The following is an 18,857-nucleotide window of genomic DNA, read 5'->3' on the forward strand; positions in this document are numbered from 1 at the left end:
CGGAAGACCTGCAAGAATAGTGTCTCAGCAACCTGGAGAGCGGTAGGTAGACCAGAGAGAGGAATAAAGTGCACCATCAGAAGGATCAGGCAGACCACCACCACAGTGAGGTTCCCATTTTCTATCCTGGTGATCACATCTTACTCAGCAAATTAGATGTAGCCTATCACAGTGCCATCCGTTTTGTCACCAAAGCCCCATATTCTACCCACCACTGTGACCTGTATGCTCTCGTTGGCTGGCCCTCGCTTCATATTCGTTGCCAAACCAACTGGCTCCAGGTCATCTATAAGTCTTTGCTAGGTAAAGCCCCGCCTTATCTCAGCTCACTGGTCACCATAGCAACACCCACCCATAGCACGCGCTCCAGCAGGTATATTTCATTGTTCATCCCCAAAGCCAACTCCTCCTTTGGCCACCTTTCCTTCCAGTTCTATGCTGCCAATGACTGGAACTAATTGCAAAAATCACTGAAGTTGGAGACTTATATCTCCCTCACTAACTTTAAGCATCAGCTGTCAGAGCAGCTTACCGATCACTGCACCTGTACACAGCCCATCTGTAAATAGCCCACCCAAGTACCTCATCCCATATTGTTATTTATTTTTGCTCTTTTGCACCCCAGTACCTCTACTTGCACATCATCATCTGCACATCTATCACTCCAGTGTTAATGCTAAATTGTAATTATTTTGCCACTATGGCCTATTTATTGCCTTACCTCCCTAATCTTACTACATTTGCACACACTGTATATATATATTTTTTATTTTTTCTGTTGTTATTGACTGTACGTTTGTTTATTCCATGTGTAACTCTGTGTTTTTGTCGGACTGCTTTGCTTAATCTTGGACAGGTCGCAGTTGTAAATGAGAACTTGTTCTCAACTGGCCTACCTGGTGAAATAAAGGTTAAATAAATAAAAAAAGGTCTCTCCACCAGGAACCACCCGCTCCACCTGCCCTGCCGGAAGATGAGCTCCCAGTTTGTGGGGCCCTTCAAGGTCCTCCAGAGGGTTAATGAGGTAACTTACCAACTACCAGAGCTCACCCTATTTTCATGTTTCCCTCCTTATGCCGGTGGTTCTCTCCCGACATAATGGGAGTCAGCTTCAGTACCTGGTGGACTTGGAGGGGTATGGTCCAGAGGTGCGCTGTTGGGTTCCGGTGGCCGACATCCTGGTCCCCAACATTGTCCGGGATTTCCATCTCCTCCGTCCAGACTGGCCCTTGGGGCTGTCCTCCTGGCCACGTCATCCTGCGGCTGGAGCCACGCATTGGGGGGTGTACTGTCACGACCATGAGGGGCTCTGAGGTACTGGAACACATGGACAAAATAAATAATCTTTATAATCAAATAGATGTTATATTGGTCACATACACATGGTTAGCAGATGTTATTGCAAGTGTACTGAAATGCTTATTCTTCTAGATCTGACAGTGCAGCAGTATCTAACAGGTAATATCTAACAATTCCACAACAAAACCTAATATCTAACAAATTCCACAACAAAACCTAATACACACAATCTAGTAAAGGAATGGGATGAGAATAAGTATAAAATATATGGATGAGCAGTGACAGAGTGGCTAAGATGCAAAAGATAGTAAAGAATAGATAGTGAAGGATACAGTATACATTATATACATATGAGATGAGTAATGTGAGATATGGAAACATTCTTAAAGTGGCATTATTAAAATGACTAATGTTCCATTTATTAAAGTGGCCAATGATATGAAGTTTGTAGGTAGACAGCAGCTTCTCTGTGCTAGTGGTGGCTGTTTAACAATCTGATGGCCTTGAGCTGTTTTCAATCTCTCTGTCCCAGCTCTGATGCACTTGTACTGACTTCACCTTCTGGATGGAAGTGGGGTGAACAGGTAGTGGCTCGGGTGGTTGTTGTCCTTGATAATCTTTTTTGCCTTCCTGTGACATCGGGTGGTGTAGGTGTCCTGGAGGGCAGGTAGTTTGCGCCCGGTAATGCGTTGTGCAGACCGCACCACCCTCTGGAGGACCCTGCGGTTGTGAGCGGTGCAGCTGCTGTACCAGGCGGTGATACAGCCCGACAGGATGCTCTCAATTGTGCACCTGTAAAAGTTAGTGAGGGTTTTCGGCGACAAGCCACATTTTTTCAGCCTCCTGGGAATGAACTGGCGCTGTTGCGCCTTATTCACCACACTGTCTGTGTGTGTGGACCATATCAGTTTATCGGTGATGTACACAGAGGAACTTAAAACTTTCCACCTTCTCCACTGCTGTCCTGTTGATGTGGATGGGGGTGCTCCCTTTGCTGTTTCCTGAAGTCCACGATCATCTCTTTTGTTTTGCTGACATGGAGTGAGAGGTTATTTTCCTGACACCACACTCCGAGGGCCCTCATCTACTCCCTGTAAGCCGTCTCGTTGTTGTTGGTAATCAAGCCTACCACTGTATTGTCGTCTGCAAACCTGATGATTGAGTTGGAGGAGTGCATGGTCACGCAGTCGTGGGGGAACAGGGAGTACAGGAGAGGGCTGAGAACTCACTCTTGTGGGGCCCCAGTGTTGAGGATCAGCGGAGTGGAGATGTTGTTTCCTACCTTCCCCACCTGGGGGCGGCCCGTCAGGAAGTCCAGGACCCAGTTGCACAGGGCGGTGTCGAGACCCAGGGTCTCAAGCTTAATGATGAGTTTGGGGGGGTACTATGGTGTTGAATGCTGAGCTGTAGTCAATGAACAGCATTCTTACATAGGTATTCCTCTTGTCCAGATGGGATAGGGCATTGTACAGTGTGATGGCGATTGCATCGTCTGTGGATCTATTGGGGTGGTAAGCAAATTGCAGTGGGTCTAAGGTAACAGGTAGGGTGGAGGTGATATGATTCTTGATTAAAAATACTAAGGCCTAAACCCGACAAATAAAAACAGTAGAAACTATCCTGATGAAAATTTTGTTTTTTTTCAATCCAGTGGCGATTTTAGCATGTAAATCTTGGTGGGGCAAACCCAATTTTTTTTATGCATGCCAGCAAAGCCACAAAACAACACTAAACAATATATTAATTGCACTATAATGTTGACAAATGGTGCCCACAAACGTAATTTATGAAGCAGCATAAGACATTTTTGGTCTCGGTTGTTGTGATGTGTTTGAACAGGAAAGTGGTGCAGCAGTCCTTCGTGGGCAAATTTTGTCATCAAAGAGAAAGATGCTGGATTTACAATTCCAAGTTGAATGACCATTCAAAACGTATTTTCCCAGTTGCATGCTTGCAGTTAGCAACTATCACCGAGTCCTTTCAAACCACTCATTGTTGAATTTGCGATCTCCAAATTGTTGTGTAATGTTTATGTCCAATGGCTGATGAGCACCGATATACGTTTTATCTGTATTGCCTCTTCATTATTTCTCTTCATATGACAAGGATTAAAAAGGATTTGTCAGTAGACTTGATTCATGAATCATGATGATGACTGCTGGCTAAGGTTGTGAAAGTATGATGTTGACATGAAAAGTCCAATCAAAGCTACTGTACATATAACGCGATTTGACGTCATTTCTGTGGCTGATGACCTTGAGCCTTCTTGGAAGGGCACTTCTAATCTAAGTCTATGGCAGGACACAGGAGGGCTCACATTCTTGATGTTTTCCCTTTACTAAAGGCAGGTGACATAGAGGGCCATGAGTGACAGAACACTGAGACAATCACAGTGCAATGCTGAGCCAATCACGGTGCAATTCTGCTATTTTCTGCTGGCCTGCCCCAACACCACAGAAAGCACTGAGCTAGGCTGAAACACCTGCATTTTTGAGCTACCTTTTTGTATGCTGCTTTTTTAATTCAATGATACATATATTTTTTGCATTGTTTACAAACTGATATGTAACATGTATTAATGCCAAAATAACATGCAAAACAGGCAAGCCCCCCCCCCCCCCAAAAAAATACAAAAATATATATATACATAAATACATATTTTTTTTGTGCAAAAAATGTGTGGCTCAAAACAGGTGGGGCTCTGCCCCAACTGCCCTGAGTGACGGGTCGCCACTGTTTCAATCACATCCATCTCTCCACTCCGCCTGTCTGCCTCCCTTTCTATCTGTCTTGTCATGGAAATTCTAACAAGTGACAGAGACTTCTTGTCATTTCTTCAAACAGTAATTTTTATTGATAAGAATTGCAATAATGAAGCTGGTCGGCTAAACACTCTTGAGTGTAGGACCGAGAGTTCAACAATACCAAAAATGCAGAAGTCTTATACAGTAGACCTAAAAATGCTTTGTCATGGCTGGTACCACCCTTCCTGTTAGAGCAGGGCATCATAAACTATCGGATGTGTGAGATCATAATGCACAAACAAGTGATAACGCCAGTTCCTGTAAGGCCCTTTTCTCAAGCCAGCCTCTGTTCTCTTCATATCTCCACACAGTTATTCCCTTGAAAGATACAAAAAGAACAGGATGGACTGATGAGCTGCAGTCACTCTCAAAGGCTCTTTGTCTTTGGCCACGTGACCAAGTTTCTCAGAAGCAAAGATGATTAGAAACAATAACATGTCTATTCTATTCCTCAAGTTACCTCTATCTAGAGTCACACCATGTCCTTGATGATATACTCAGACCAGCTGCAGTGAGCTAGAGGGGAACCATCCTTTCTCAGAAGCACAGCATTGGTAGTTATGAAAATCTCTGACTCTTATTAAATATATAATTGTTAACTATTAATATTAAACAAAGCAAGTAAAAACCCAATTTTTCTCTCACAGTCTTCACTTGAGCTATTGCTAGAGAAGTGCAACATTGTATCAAATCATCACTGGGTTTGGCTGAAGCCTGTATCAACTAGCCTATTCAGAGTTTCCTGTGCCAGTGAGCTTGGGACAGACGGCTGTATATAGGGGATCACGATATTTTGCTCGTTCACACCGAGGCTTGGTGATTATCGAGTGAAGTTATTGACACAAGTCAACAAAGTCTGTTTTTTAACATCCATTGCGAGTGTTGGAATGATTTTTCAAATACTGAGGAACTCGCAATGGATGTTAAAAAAACAGACTTTGTTGACTTGTGTGAGTCACACAAGGACAACTGTGTGTGTGACCTTATATAAACTCAGCAAAAAAAGAAACTTCCTTTTTTCAGGACCCTGTCTTTCAAAGATATTTCATAAAAATCCAAATAACTTCACAGATCTTCATTGTAAAGGGTTTAAACACTGTTTCCCATGCTTGTTCAATGAACCATAAACAATTAATCAACATGCACCTGTGGAACGGTCGTTAAGACACTAACAGCTTATAGACGGTAGGCAATTAAGGTCACAGTTATGAAAAGTTAGGACACTAAAGAGGCCTTTCTACTGACTCTGTTAAACACCAAAAGAAAAATGCCCAGGGTCCCTGCTCATCTGCATGAACGTGCCTTAGGCATGCTGCAAGAAGGCATGAGGACTGCAGATGTGGCCAGGACAATAAATTGCGATGTCTGTACTGTGAGACGCCTAAGACAGCGCTACAGGGAGACAGGACGGACAGCTGATCATCCTCGCAGTGGCAGACCACGTGTAACAACACCTGCACAGGATCGGTACATCCGAACATCACAGCTGCGGGACAGGTACAGGATGGCAACAACAACTGCCCGAGTTACACCAGGAATGCACAATCCTTCTATCAGTGCTCAGACTGTCCGCAATAGGCTGAGAGAGGCTGGACTGAGGGCTTGTAGGCCTGTTGTAAGGCAGGTCCTCACCAGACATCACCGGCAACAACATCACCTATGGGCACAAACCCACCGCCGCTGGACCAGACAGGACTGGTAAAAAGTGCTCTTCACTGACGAATCGCAGTTTTGTCTCACCAGGGGTGATGGTCGGATTTGCGTTTATCGTCGAAGGAATGAGCGTTACACCGAGGCCTGCACTCTGGAGCAGGATCAATTTGGAGGTGGAGGGTCCGTCATGGTCTGGGGCGGTGTGTCACAGCATCATCGGACTGAGCTTGTTGTCATTGCAGGCAATCTCAACACTGTGCGTTACAGGGAAGACATCCTCCTCCCTCATGTGGTACCCTTCCTGCAGGCTCATCCTGACATGACCCTCCAGCATGACAATGCCACCAGCCATACTGCTCGTTCTGTGTGTGATTCCCTGCAAGACAGGAATGTCAGTGTTCTGCCATGGCCAGCAAGGAGCCCGGATCTCAATCCCATTGAGCACGTCTGGGACCTGTTGAAATGTCCGGGAACTTGCAGGTGCCTTGGTGGAAGAGTGGGGTAACATCTCACAGCAAGAACTGGCAAATCTGGTGCAGTCCATAAATATTTACACATGTTAAGTTTGCTGAAAATAAACGCAGTTGACAGAGAGAGGACGTTTCTTTTTTTGCTGAGTTTAGATAGGCAGGTGTGTGCCTTTCCAAATCATGTCCAATCAATTGAATTTACCACAAGTGGACTCCAATCAAGTTGTAGAAACATCTCAAGGACGATCAATGGAAACAGGATGCACCTGAGCTCAATTTCGAGTCTCATAGCAAAAGGTCTGAATACTTATGTAAATAAGGTATTTGTGTGAACAGGCCGTGGCTCGGTGGTTGATGTCCTTGATTTATATTTTTGTCATTCATGTGTCATCGGGTGCTGTCGGTGTCCTGCAGGGCAGGAAGTGGTATTTCTAGACTACAACGTTGCGCAAACCATAAATCTGGGCTGGCCCAACACTAATGAATTCTTAGACTATCAGGCACTTTTTCACAATACGTTTTAAAGAGGGCAGGACAATTACAGAGGAAGCAACTCAAATTAACACTGCTAGCTTTTATTGGAAATTATAGATTGCAAACAATGGAAAAAAAATGTCATGCCAGATGTTCCAGATCTGGACAATTCGGTTCTGGAACGAAACAGTCCAAAACTGTGAGGTGCCAGGGTCTGGCTCAAATGAAGTAGCCTACTGGGTAAGACACTTGTGTACTGCAACTGTGGCTGACTGTATAATACCCATACTATCTAGCCTGCTTTTAAATATCGAATCGGGATTAGGGCCCCCAGGCCTAAGCGCCTTTATTATTGTTTTTGTGTTGTTGATGAAAACAGAGGAGAAGAGCATTCAACAACATGGTAAAAAAAAATGCAGCACATATTCAGCTGTCCTATCATGCGTGCAATGATGTCTGAGGGGAAACAGTGTTTGTTATTTGTACTAAGTTATTTGTTGTTGTAATACACCAAATGGATGTGGCAGTTTCACCAATTAAGGATTCCAGATTAGAAGGTGTTAATTACTGTAGTTGTATAAGCCTAACAGTGTGCAGGCCTTTCTGTTATTTTCTAAAGATAACACTCCCTATCCACCGTAACTTAGGATCCTTAGTTGTTCAATTCTAAATACCACCAGGGGTGCACGTACTGCACGTGAACAATACTTGGGTTTTTCCATTGAAGTTGATGCTTGTTCAAACCTCTTGATATAGGGCAGGCTATGGGGGGTGATTCATGCCAGAATTAAGCCTTGTGAAGCTACTGATACCTCTCACCAAGTCACCTTCCTAGCACCACAAAATACCGCCATAAATTAACATGGACTGTCAATGGAGACAAATTTGTTTCTAAGGCAAACTACCGACACGTTCACGTCAAGCAACACATACACGTTATGTAGACGTAGTGTTCACGTGGTGTTCACGTTGCATAACGTGTCACTCACACGTCACGTGTCAGTTTGAGTGTAAGTTAATTATGAATGATCTTACCATGAATGCCTTAAAAAGGTCTACATGTGTTACGCGTCACATGTTACTTTAAGTGTCGCCCAGCATGCTTTGCTCCACATCACCGGTGGGCGGAGCTACAGCTCGCCTATGATGAACTAATATTTACTCTCAATAGTCTTTCGTACAGCTGGAAGTGGCGGTTACTTAACGTGACCCAGTGGTTAGCCTTGAGATTGACTATTTGGAGAAACCCCTGGGCCAGTGTTGGTACTGGGGTCACCACCTTAACGGATGGTGACCCTAGCTAGGAGCACCAAGCTTTCCCAGGTCTAGCCTTCCTTTTGTCCTTCTTCCAAGTCAAGTCATTCGCCCGGATGTCGAAGCACTTGGTCCCCTTGATTCTTCTCCGGTGGCTCTCCTTTCTCTCATGCGCCCTGTCCATGTTCAGTCTCACCTTGATTGATAATAGAAATAAAATCAATTATATTTCATATTATTACAAATACATCTCATATATATCTCTTGGAAAGACAGAAAATAAATTAGCAGCAGACAATAATTTTTACCTGGTCAAAAACCTCCACATCCTTCTCAGTCCATGCCTGAAGGTGGTCTTTGAAGGCGTTCTGATCTGGTTAAACAACTTCCACCAGATCAGGTGGAGTATCAGTGAACTCAAAGTACATTATACAAAAACAGCAATAGAAAAACACTAAGTCAATCACATATTTTTTTATACTACAGTATATGCAGTAATGTTATATACAATTGCATTGTTTATGTCAGTAAACTGCTGCGGCTCCCCTCCGTAAAGCAGGCGATAGGGTGAGTACTCTAGAGGCCTGGACACTGCTGTGTTGTGTGCAAAGATAATTACCTTCAGATTGTCCTTCCACCATTCCTGGTACCCGTCAAGCGACTTGCCCATGGCAGTCCCATTGGTCCATTCATCCAAACGTGGAGTCACCATACATCTACACATTCACATTATCTATAACTCACTGTACTAGCAGTGTCAATTTAGAAAAAAAACAAAGCTACAATGATTACATTATTAACCACTAACATGTAAGCTGACATTGACTAAAACCAACTAGTCTAGAGCTAACTAGTGCTTAGCGAAGCTACATTTGGTTAGTATCAAGCTAGCGAACTATTACACACTATTTTCTTACAAATATTAACACTAACACATTTTATCGTGACATCACATATTTACATATATTTCCTAAAGTAAACTGAGCCATTGTTCAGAGAAAATGAAACAAAATTGGATCTAAAATGTTGAAAAATAGTACAGAAAGATTGGACGCCATGTTAATCCCTTCTCTTTCATGTAAACCATTGGCAACCTCCATTAACTTACAATAGGGAAAATAGCAACCAGTTTTTCAATCCCTACAACTGCCTTCAAACATCATCAAACTCATGGACTATGTAATTAACCAGGTTACCTCAATATTTTGAGTCATATTGGACTTTTGCGCATTACATACCTGAATTAATAGAGTAAAAATATGAGATGGAGAAACATCTCATCATAGTCATTCTCCAAGAATGAAGAAGAGGAATGTAAAAGATATCACTAACGCACTCCGTTGATGACACAGCTCCCCTAGCAGCACTAATGATATACAGTTGAAGTCGGAAGTTTACATACACTTACGTTGAAGTCATTAAAACTACTTTTTCAACCACTTCACAAATTTCTTGTTAACAACCTATAGTTTTGGCAGGTTGGTTAGGACATCGACTTTGTGCATGACACAAGTCATTTTTCCAACAATTGTTTAGAGACAGATTATTTAATTAATATTCACTGTATTACAATTCCAGTCGGTCAGAAGTTTACATACACTAAGTTGACTGTGCCTTTAAACAGATTGGAAAATTCCAGAAAATGATGTTATGGCTTTAGAAGCATCTGATAGGCTAATTGACATAATTTGAGTCAATTGGAGGTGTACCTGTGGATGTATTTCAATGCCAACCTTCAAACTCAGTGCCTCTTTGCTTGACATCATAGGAAAATAAAAAGCAATCAGCCAAGACCTCATAAAAAGTCTGGTTCATCCTTGGGAGCAATTTCCAAGCGCCTGAAGGTACCACGTTCATCTGTACAACCAATAGTACGCAATTATAAACACCATGGGACCACGCACACAGCCGTCATACCGCTCAGGAAGGAGATGCGTTCTGTCTCCTAGAGATGAACGTACTTTGGTGCAAAAAGTGCAAATCAATCCCAAAACAACAGCAAAGGACCTTGTGAAGATGCTGGAGGAAACAGGTACAAAAGTATCCATATCCACAGTAAAATGAGTCCTATGTCGACATAACCTGAAAGGCCGCTCAATAAGGAAGAAGCCACCGCTCTAAAACACCATAAAAAATCCAGACTACGGTTTGAAAATGCACATGGGAACAAAGATCGTACTTTTTGGAGAAATGTCCTCTGGTCTGATGAAAAAGAAATAGAACTGTTTGGCCATAGTGACCATCATTATGTTTGGAGGAAAAAGGGAGAGGTTTGCAAGCCGAAGAACACCATCCCAACCGTGAAGGATGGGGGTGGCAGCATCATGTTGTGGGGGTGCTTTGCTGCAGTAGGGACTGGTGCACTTCACAAAATAGATGGCATCATGAGGAAAGAAAATGATTTGGATATATTGAAGCAACATCTCAAGACATCAGTCAGGAAGTTAAAGCTTGGTTGCAGATGGGTGTTCCAAATGGACAATGAGCCAAAGCATACTTCCAAAGATGTGGCAAAATGGCTTAAGGACAACAAAGTCAAGGTATTGGAGTGGCCATCACAAAGCCCTGACTTCAATCCTATAGAAAATTTGTGGGCAGAACTGACAAAGCGTGTGCGAGCAAGGAGGCCTACAAACCTGACTCAGTTACACCAGCTCTGTCAGGAGGAATGGGCTAAAATTCACCCATCTTATTGTGGAATGTTACCTGAAACGTTTGACCCAAGTTAAACAATTTACAGGCAATGCTACCAAATACTACTTGAGTGTATGTAAACTTCTGACCCACTGGGAATGTGATGAATGAAATAAAAGCTGAAATAAATCATTCTCTCTACTATAATTCTGACATTTCACATTCTTAAAATAACGTGGTGATCCTAACTGACCTAAAACAGGGATTTTTTACTAGTATTAAAAGTCAGGAATTGTGAAAAACTGAGTTTAAATGTATTTGGCTAAGGTGTAAGTAAACTTCCAACTTCAACTGTGCATAAATTAAATGCAAATACCTGGGAGGCAGAATAAACAAAATAAAACATACAAAATATGACCATACATACGTGTGTGTCACATATACACGTGGCATATACTTGAGTACCACCTTGACATCTCTGATCTGCTTGCCTCAATAAATGAATGCTAGAACATTGGTAGCCAGGATTAGCTATTTGTATCTAGTCTTCTAATAATTGCAAGTTAGACACGTTATCTTTTGTTTGCATGTTTTTTATTTAACTAGGCAAGTCAGTTTAGAACAAATTCTTATTTACAATGACGACCTACCCTTGCCAAACCCTAACCCGGACGACGCTGGGCCAATTGTGCGCTGCCCTATGGGACTCCCAATCCCAGCCGGTTGTGATACAGCCTGGAAACGAACCAGAGTCTGTAGTGATGCATCTAGTACTGAGATAAATCAATCAATCGAATGTATTTATAATGTCCCTCTTACATCAGCTGATGTCACAAAGGGCTGTACAGAAACCCAGCCTAAAACCCCAAACAGCAAGCAATGCAGGTGTAGAAGCACGGTGGCTAGAAAAAATTCCCTAGAAAGGCCAGAACCTAGGAAGAAATCTAGAGAGGAACCAGGCTATGAGGGGTGGCCAGTCCTCTTCTGGCTGTGCCGGGTGGAGATTATAATAGAACATGGCCAAGATGTTCAAATGTTCATAGATGACCAGCAGAGTCAAATATTAATAATCACAGTGGTTGTAGAGGGTGCAACAGGTCAGCACCTCAGGTGTAAAATGTCAGTTGGCTTTTCATAGCCGATCATTCAGAGTATCTCTACTGCTCCTACTGTCTCTAGAGAGTAGAAAACAGCTGGTCTGGGACAGGTAGCACGTCCGGTGAACAGGTCAGGGTTCCATAGCCGCAGGCAAAACAGTTGAAACTTTGACCGCTGCACCACTCGCTGCACCACTCGGGAGCTCCAATCACGTCTTTTTTGTTGGTCCTGTCAATGTTGAGTGATCACACATGCCTCAGCACACATAGAAGGTGACTTTGCCTGGTAGCAAATTCACCACCACCAAAGAATTTATGTTTTTTACAGAAAACCATGGAACCACCACTGCAATATAGGCCTACAGTCAGATAAAAAGGTGCTATCTAAAAACTAACTGGATTCTTTCACTGTCCCCATAGGAGAACCCTTTTTGGTTCCAGGTAGAACCCCTTCTGTGTCCAGGTAGAACTGTTTTGGCCTCCATTCCACAGAGGGTTCTACATGGAACCAAAAAGTTTTCCCCACTGGTGACAGCCAAAGAACCCTGTTGGAGCCCCTTTCTCAAAGAGTGTACTCAACAAGTTTAGCCTGTTAAGTTTACACCATTTGATTCTGTACTCAAACATCTGCCTGGTATTCAAGATAACACACAACATAGCACCACCACTTTTGAAGGTTTTCATCAACCTCTGCTCAGACTTAAATTGCAGTGGTCCAAGAACCTCCACCAGGGGTGACTGCAATATCCTCAAATGGACAAAAAGGAGACATAAGGCACCCCACACTCATTTTAGATCCCAAGTGGTCTTTATTTTCATACTGTATGCTCTCTCTCATCACTATCTCCTTTGCCATTTTCTCATGTCTTTACTTGGAACTCCATCCATCCACACACACACACACACACACACACACACACACACACACACACACACACACACACACACACACACACACACACACACACACACACACACACACACACACACACACACACACACACACACACACACTACTATAGCATCTTGCTTACATTTTTCACATTTTAGGCATCCAGCGGAGGCCTTGAATGGATCATGTTGCACTGATATGGGTACAGCGGTATAAGTACAGTCATTTTTAGTGTGGTGGAGAAGAGGATGTGGTTACTTGTGGAGAGAGAACAGAGGGAGAACAGTGAGGGTGGTGGGTTGAGCAGCTGCAGTGAAGCTAATTGTTTGCTCTGGCTCATCACATCTTGACTAAAAGAAAGAGATTTAGAAATGAGTTCGACATTACCATAGTTCAACAGCTGAAAAGCCGTTATTAACATACTCCTAGAGATAGCAAGTACATCTCAAGTACACTAGAAAATCGCTTCTGCCGCTTGTAAAAAAAATAAAAATGTCTGTGTTGCCACCGAGCACGCAGATACCATGCCAGTCTCTCTCTCTATGAACGGTCACTGCTCTCCGGATTCCTTGGGACGTCCTTACACTAAACTCTAAACTAACACGAAAGTTAACCATTTTACATTTATACTTGATAGAGGTAGGGACATCCCAAGGATCCCTAATAGCACAGATCCTTTGGGAAAATCTATGAACTCCTCTGTTCACTGAATGGACATTCCAAGGATTCCGAATAGCGCCTATGAACTCCTCTATTCGACTGAAAGCCATGGACACAACTCTTATTGGTTGTCTGATGTAGGCTTCTGGGAACTGTTAACAACATAGTCTGTGATTGGCTAAGAACATTTAGATCTGTATACAGCGACATAAGATAACATACCATACCATGAGGTGTTGAAAGAAAGACAAATTACCTATAGATTGGACATAATCTTTTCTAGGCCAGTAGCAATAACAGGAAATACACAAGCCGTAGGCTACACCATAGCTCAAGGTGGCCACTTCGGGAATGTGTTCTTGCATGGAGAAAAAAAATACATTTTTAACATTTATGGTTGAGATTTAGTTAATATAAATATAAACTATGCACATTATGGCATTCATTAACACACGACACAGGCTTCACTCAGATGTTAGTAAGGTGTTGGCATCATGTCATGTCAGTCAGACATTCAATGCTAGGCAACAGCCACATTGTGGTACAGTTGCTTAGGCTTATATATGTCTCTTATCACCCCCCATAGCAGGTAGCTCAACGAGTCTGTCAAGTACCGGAGTTGTCAGACGCGCGCCTCAGTTCTTCATGGTCGATTCATTTGAGGAGTTTCTCTTGTTTCTAGAAACGTTATTGTAGTATGTATATTCGCGCACATGTATTAGGCTATAGAGATGTTTACGATGTAGCCTAAACTACGCTGGTTTCAAGATAACCTAATAGCGTTTATCTCTAGAACACACACACAGAAATACAGAACGAAACGAGGAAAGAGCCACGCGCTTGGGTAAGTGCACATTTCTTAGTTAATGTCATAGAAAATGTATGTATATACATATGGGAACATAACTCTTTTTTAACAGAAAAAGTAGCCAAATGCTAGGATCCACATTAACTTTTTGCTTGAAATGTCAAATATGTTTTGCATTTCTTTATTATTCTACCTGTGAAAATGTTTATAATTATTTATTGTTTAAAAGTTTAAACAAATGTACACATGTCTAACGTCTTTCATTAGAGCCAGAGTTAAAGCTGCAATATGTAAATTATTGGGCTACCCAACCAAATTCACATACTTATAGATCATAGTTATAGAGTTATAGAGTTATAGATCTGTCATTCTCATTGAAAGCACATCTAAGAAGCGGTATTTATGTTTTATGAAAATATGTTCCCACTATTGTTTGAAGAGAAACGCTATAAAGTATTTTTTACTTTTCCCATTGAAAAACGATATGCGGGAACAACAGAGGAATAGAGGAGCACGTCAAGTCAGTCAGGTCAGAGGCAGTAGGGATGAAAATGCATTATTGATATGTGCGTGAGTTTTCCATAATGCTGTCCTGCCTGAGCATTCTAAATGGAACCTATGTGAGTAAAAAGTACATATTTCCTTTAGGAATGTAGTCGATTAAAAGTTGTAAAAAATTATAAATAGTAAATTAAAGTACAGATACCCCCCAAAAATGACTTAAGTAGTACTTCAAAGTATTTTTACTTAGTTACTTTACACCACTGGTAATGAGTTAATGTTGCTGTTGTAAGTTTACTATACTGTATACTTTTTATTTATCTTATCAGACATGACACAATGGAAGTTCCCTCTGGAAAAATATATTCTATTCTAACCTATTCTAATCTAGGGCTGTAACAGGTTTCTTTTTAATTTCAAGTATGAATGAGTGTGAATATTTCACATATTAAGTCTTTATTGTCCTTTTTCTTGAAAATAGTGTGGGATTTACTGTATGCCATTAAGCAGACGTTTTTATCCAAAGTGACTTACAGTCATGTGTGTTTTACAGTCATACATTTAATGTATTGGTGGCCCTGGGAATGTTGTATCATATCATCTGTTATGTAGCACCATTTATATGACTTTGCTAATAAATGCAATGTAAAGCCACTAAGTAGGGTTTATGAAGACTTCATGAAATTTCTATAAAGACTTTATAGCCTAATTTGTTGTTAATATAAAGTGGCACTCCTTTTGTTATTGTCTGCTATACTGATGACGTTAGTCTAGATGTGACTGGAAATATGGTCATTAACCAGCAATCATCATAAACAAAGCGCAGTTGCCATGTTCACATGCTAGTCGCATTCAACAAATCAGCAAGTCGGACATGTCAGAGTTCTGACTAGCTTGTGAATGCGGCACGTGTTCTGGCTTAATAGCAGACCAGAAAAGGCTGGTGACACAAGTGCTGTAAGACACTTCCTGTATGTGTCATAGCTGACTGTTACCATGGGTGTGTTTTATGGTTTCTGTAGATACAGCTGTATTTGATTTGCATTTACAGTAAGTTGTGAAACTCTCAAATATTGTGGTATGACACTCTTTGTGTGTTTATCAGGAGTAGATTCAGAGAATCAACAACTGCACAGACTGGATAGGCCTATAGCTATTCATTTCACCTGAGAGTGACACTAGACATGTCCAGAGTCCTCCTACTGACTACAGTAAGAGTTGTACCAAAGTGAACATGACAGAGTGATTCTTGAAATATGAGTCTAATATGAAGTATTTTTCTCACAGAGGGAGTTGCTTGCTTTAGCAGAACCAACAGTGGAGTCGACCATGGCGATGGAAGAGGACATGACAGTGAACACGACAGTGAAAATATCGACAGTCGGTAATATAACCTTTCTGGACTCTGACTTCCGCTACACCCTCTTCCCAGTGTTTTACGGTGTTGTGTTCGCCCTTGGTCTGATAGCCAACAGTTACGTGCTGTTCGTGCTGCAGCGCCTGCGCAACGCCAAGGCCATGAGCGAGATCCGCATCTACATGACCAACCTGACTGTGGCCGACCTCCTCTTTGTGTGCGCCCTCCCCTTCTGGATTGGCTACTACCACCACCGCGGTGACTGGCGCTACGGCGACTTCCTGTGCCGCGTCACCGGCGCGTTCTTCTTCATCAACACCTACTGCTCCATCCTCTTCCTCGCCGCCATCAGCGTCAACCGTTACTGGGCCATCACGCGCCCGCTTGATGCCGCCTCGTCTGACCATTGGCGCCGCGGAGTGGCTGTCAGCATGGTAATCTGGGTGCTCACTTTGTCAATGTCCATGCCGTACCTCTTGGAGACGGGCATCCAGGTGGACGGCGGCAACGTGTCGCGCTGCTTTGAGGGCTACCACGACAAGACAGACGACGAGAAGCGGACTGTGGCCACCACCCACCTCATCATCGTGGGTTGCTTTGTCTTGGTCTTCTTCCTCGTAGTGGTCTGTAACCTGCTCATCGCCCGGGCCCTGCTTGCCCAGTCCCCTACCCAGACTCGGGGCTCCAGTTCATCCCAGCTCCGGGGGGTGAAGGGCCAGGCCCTACAGATGCTGTGTGCTGTGGTGGGGGTGTTCGTGGTGTGCTTCCTCCCCCACCACGTGGTCCAGGGCCCCTGGACTCTGGCTGTACTGGAGATCAAGGAGGGCTGGGGCAGAATGGACTGGGGCCAGCGGACCAGGCAGAGGCTTAACGACGCCCACCAGGTCACCTTGATGCTGATGGGGCTCAACTGCCTCCTGGACCCTGTGGTGTACTGCTTCGCCACCAGGAAGTTCCGCCTGTACATCAAGAACAATCTGAAAAAGGTGGGGAGGGGCAAAAGATGCTCAGAAACAGCCATCACACACATTTCTATGGTGGAGGGCAAGAATGTGAGCCAGCGGCTCCATAGCGAACAGCAGCAGTTGAAGGTTTAAATCTCTAGATGACATCGGTATTGTAGATATTGTGGCTAATGCTAATACTGACTGTTGTTACTAACCACATCCTCAGGATGCTTCATTCCATCACACCCACACCTAACAATGCACACATAGTGCAGAACATGCACTCTGCTATGTAGCCTCATGTGATTTCAGACACATTCACATGAACAGATGCACCACCACACAGCCCCACCCAGAGTATGGCTCCCTCTAGATTTTTTTCCTGTTGGGACTTGTCCTGGCCACTGCCAGCTATAATCAGTGCTTTAAAGAATCTTTGGACCATTGATTCTTTGTTTTCACATTTCAGATGTACTGTACATTGTATCTCACAATTTATCTTACACTTTGTTATTGTGACTTCAATTTCATCACCACTGTTTCTTCCTGTTCTTCTAGTGTAATCAGATGAGTTTAATCAGATGAGAAAAGCAGACGTTGTATAGGGAACAGGAGCTTCTATAAATGATTGCACAATAGGTCTATAAACTCAGTCCCAAGCCACTAGACTAGATCCTTAGATCACATAGATCTCAAAATACATTTTAAATATCACATGCGCCGAATACAACAGGTGTAGACCTTACAGTGAATTGCTTATTTACAAGCCCTTAACCAACAATTGTCCTTTCACTGTTGGAGCCTTCTAAATTGGGTGCTGAACAATAGCTCTATAAACTCAGTCTCAAGTCACTAGACTAGATGGTTAGATCAAATAGATATGGTGCATATAGTCAGATAGTCCTTTCACCGTTGGATCCTTCTAAATTGGGTGCTGAACAATAGCTGGTCGTGAGCAAGGAATAAAAAAATCCTTGGTCTTGAGCACCTAATATGTACACATATTAATATCAATTAGCTTTTCAGGATGCTGGCTCGCCGTCAAGTTCATGCATGTTGTGATAAACTAACCTTTGTAATGAAGTGAAACTGTAATTGCCAAATGAGCTATGCAGGATTGCGATTATTTTAGCCTACTCTCACATGTGGTACGATTTGAAGTTGTATATGTTTTGCAATTTTTGTAAGATTGGAAAATAAATACTGGGAGGCAAAAAGTACTTTCGGTCCCACTTTATTTGGACAGTCTGGATAACCCTTCTAGAGATTCTGTACATACTATGAATAAACTATCTGTTGATAAGAAATTGCTTGCTAAGGTTACGCTTATGGTTAGAATAGATGTTATCTTAAGGGTTAAGGTTAGGATAAGGGTTATGTTTAAGATTAGGATTAAGTGCTAGTGGATAGATGAAATGTTAGTGATATTATTGTTACAGCTAGTTATTGTACAGAATGAGGGAATAATAAGCTTCACTGCCCTTTTTAAGAGGCCAGCTACTGAAGTATTAACAGAGACGTGTGGGTTATGAAGTTAATTAGACCTCCGGTATAAATGTTGCAGTAACTGTAACTCTATGTATGTGATGCATTTAAAACATATTGTTTAATACACTGTACTGCATTCTCAATGTAAATATGATTTAACAGATACACTACAGTTCAAAAGTTTGGGGTCACTTAGAAATGTTTTTGATCCATTAAAATAACATCAAGTTGATTAGAAATACAGTGTAGACATTGTTAATGTTGTAAATGACTATTGTAGCTGGAAACGGCAAATTTTTTAAAATTGAATATCTACATAGGCGTACAGAGGCCCATTATCAGCAACCATTACTCCTGTGTTCCAATGGCACATTGTGTTAGCTAATCAAAGTTTATCATTTTAAAAGGCTAATTGATCATTAGAAAACCCTTTTGCAATGATGTTAGCACAGCTGAAAACAGTTGTTCTGATTAAAGAAGCAATAAAACTGGCCTTCTTTAGACTAGTTGAGTATCTGG

General features: G+C 42.4%; 1 protein-coding gene across 2 annotated transcripts; it reads left to right on the forward strand.

Annotated features, from left to right (window-relative positions):
• The first annotated feature begins 945 nt into the window (after nucleotides 1–945).
• On the forward strand, nucleotides 946–18,070 carry LOC115172878 (platelet-activating factor receptor). Of its 2 annotated transcripts, XM_029730704.1 has the most exons (3): nucleotides 946–1,314; nucleotides 15,834–15,930; nucleotides 16,015–18,070. In XM_029730704.1, the coding sequence occupies exons 1-3, from the start codon at nucleotides 1,060–1,062 to the stop codon at nucleotides 16,998–17,000; spliced, it is 1,338 nt and encodes a 445-aa protein (XP_029586564.1). In that variant the 5' UTR covers nucleotides 946–1,059; the 3' UTR covers nucleotides 17,001–18,070. The 2 variants fall into 2 exon arrangements, with proteins under 2 accessions (XP_029586564.1, XP_029586563.1); XM_029730703.1 differs by having other exon boundaries at nucleotides 947–1,314; nucleotides 15,834–18,070.
• Nucleotides 18,071–18,857: the final 787 nt, after the last annotated feature.

Source organism: Salmo trutta, chromosome 33, assembly GCF_901001165.1.
Source record: "Salmo trutta chromosome 33, fSalTru1.1, whole genome shotgun sequence".
Lineage (NCBI taxonomy): Eukaryota > Metazoa > Chordata > Actinopteri > Salmoniformes > Salmonidae > Salmo > Salmo trutta.

Excerpts from the sequence above, each read along its gene's own strand:
- LOC115172878 (XM_029730703.1), top strand. The coding sequence starts at position 1,060 with ATGTTTCCCTCCTTATGCCGGTGGTTCTCTCCCGACATAATGGGAGTC. Across the intron at positions 1,315-15,833 it reads CGACCATGAGGGGCTCTGAG|AGGGAGTTGCTTGCTTTAGC; the intron begins GTACTGGAACAC and ends TTTTTCTCACAG.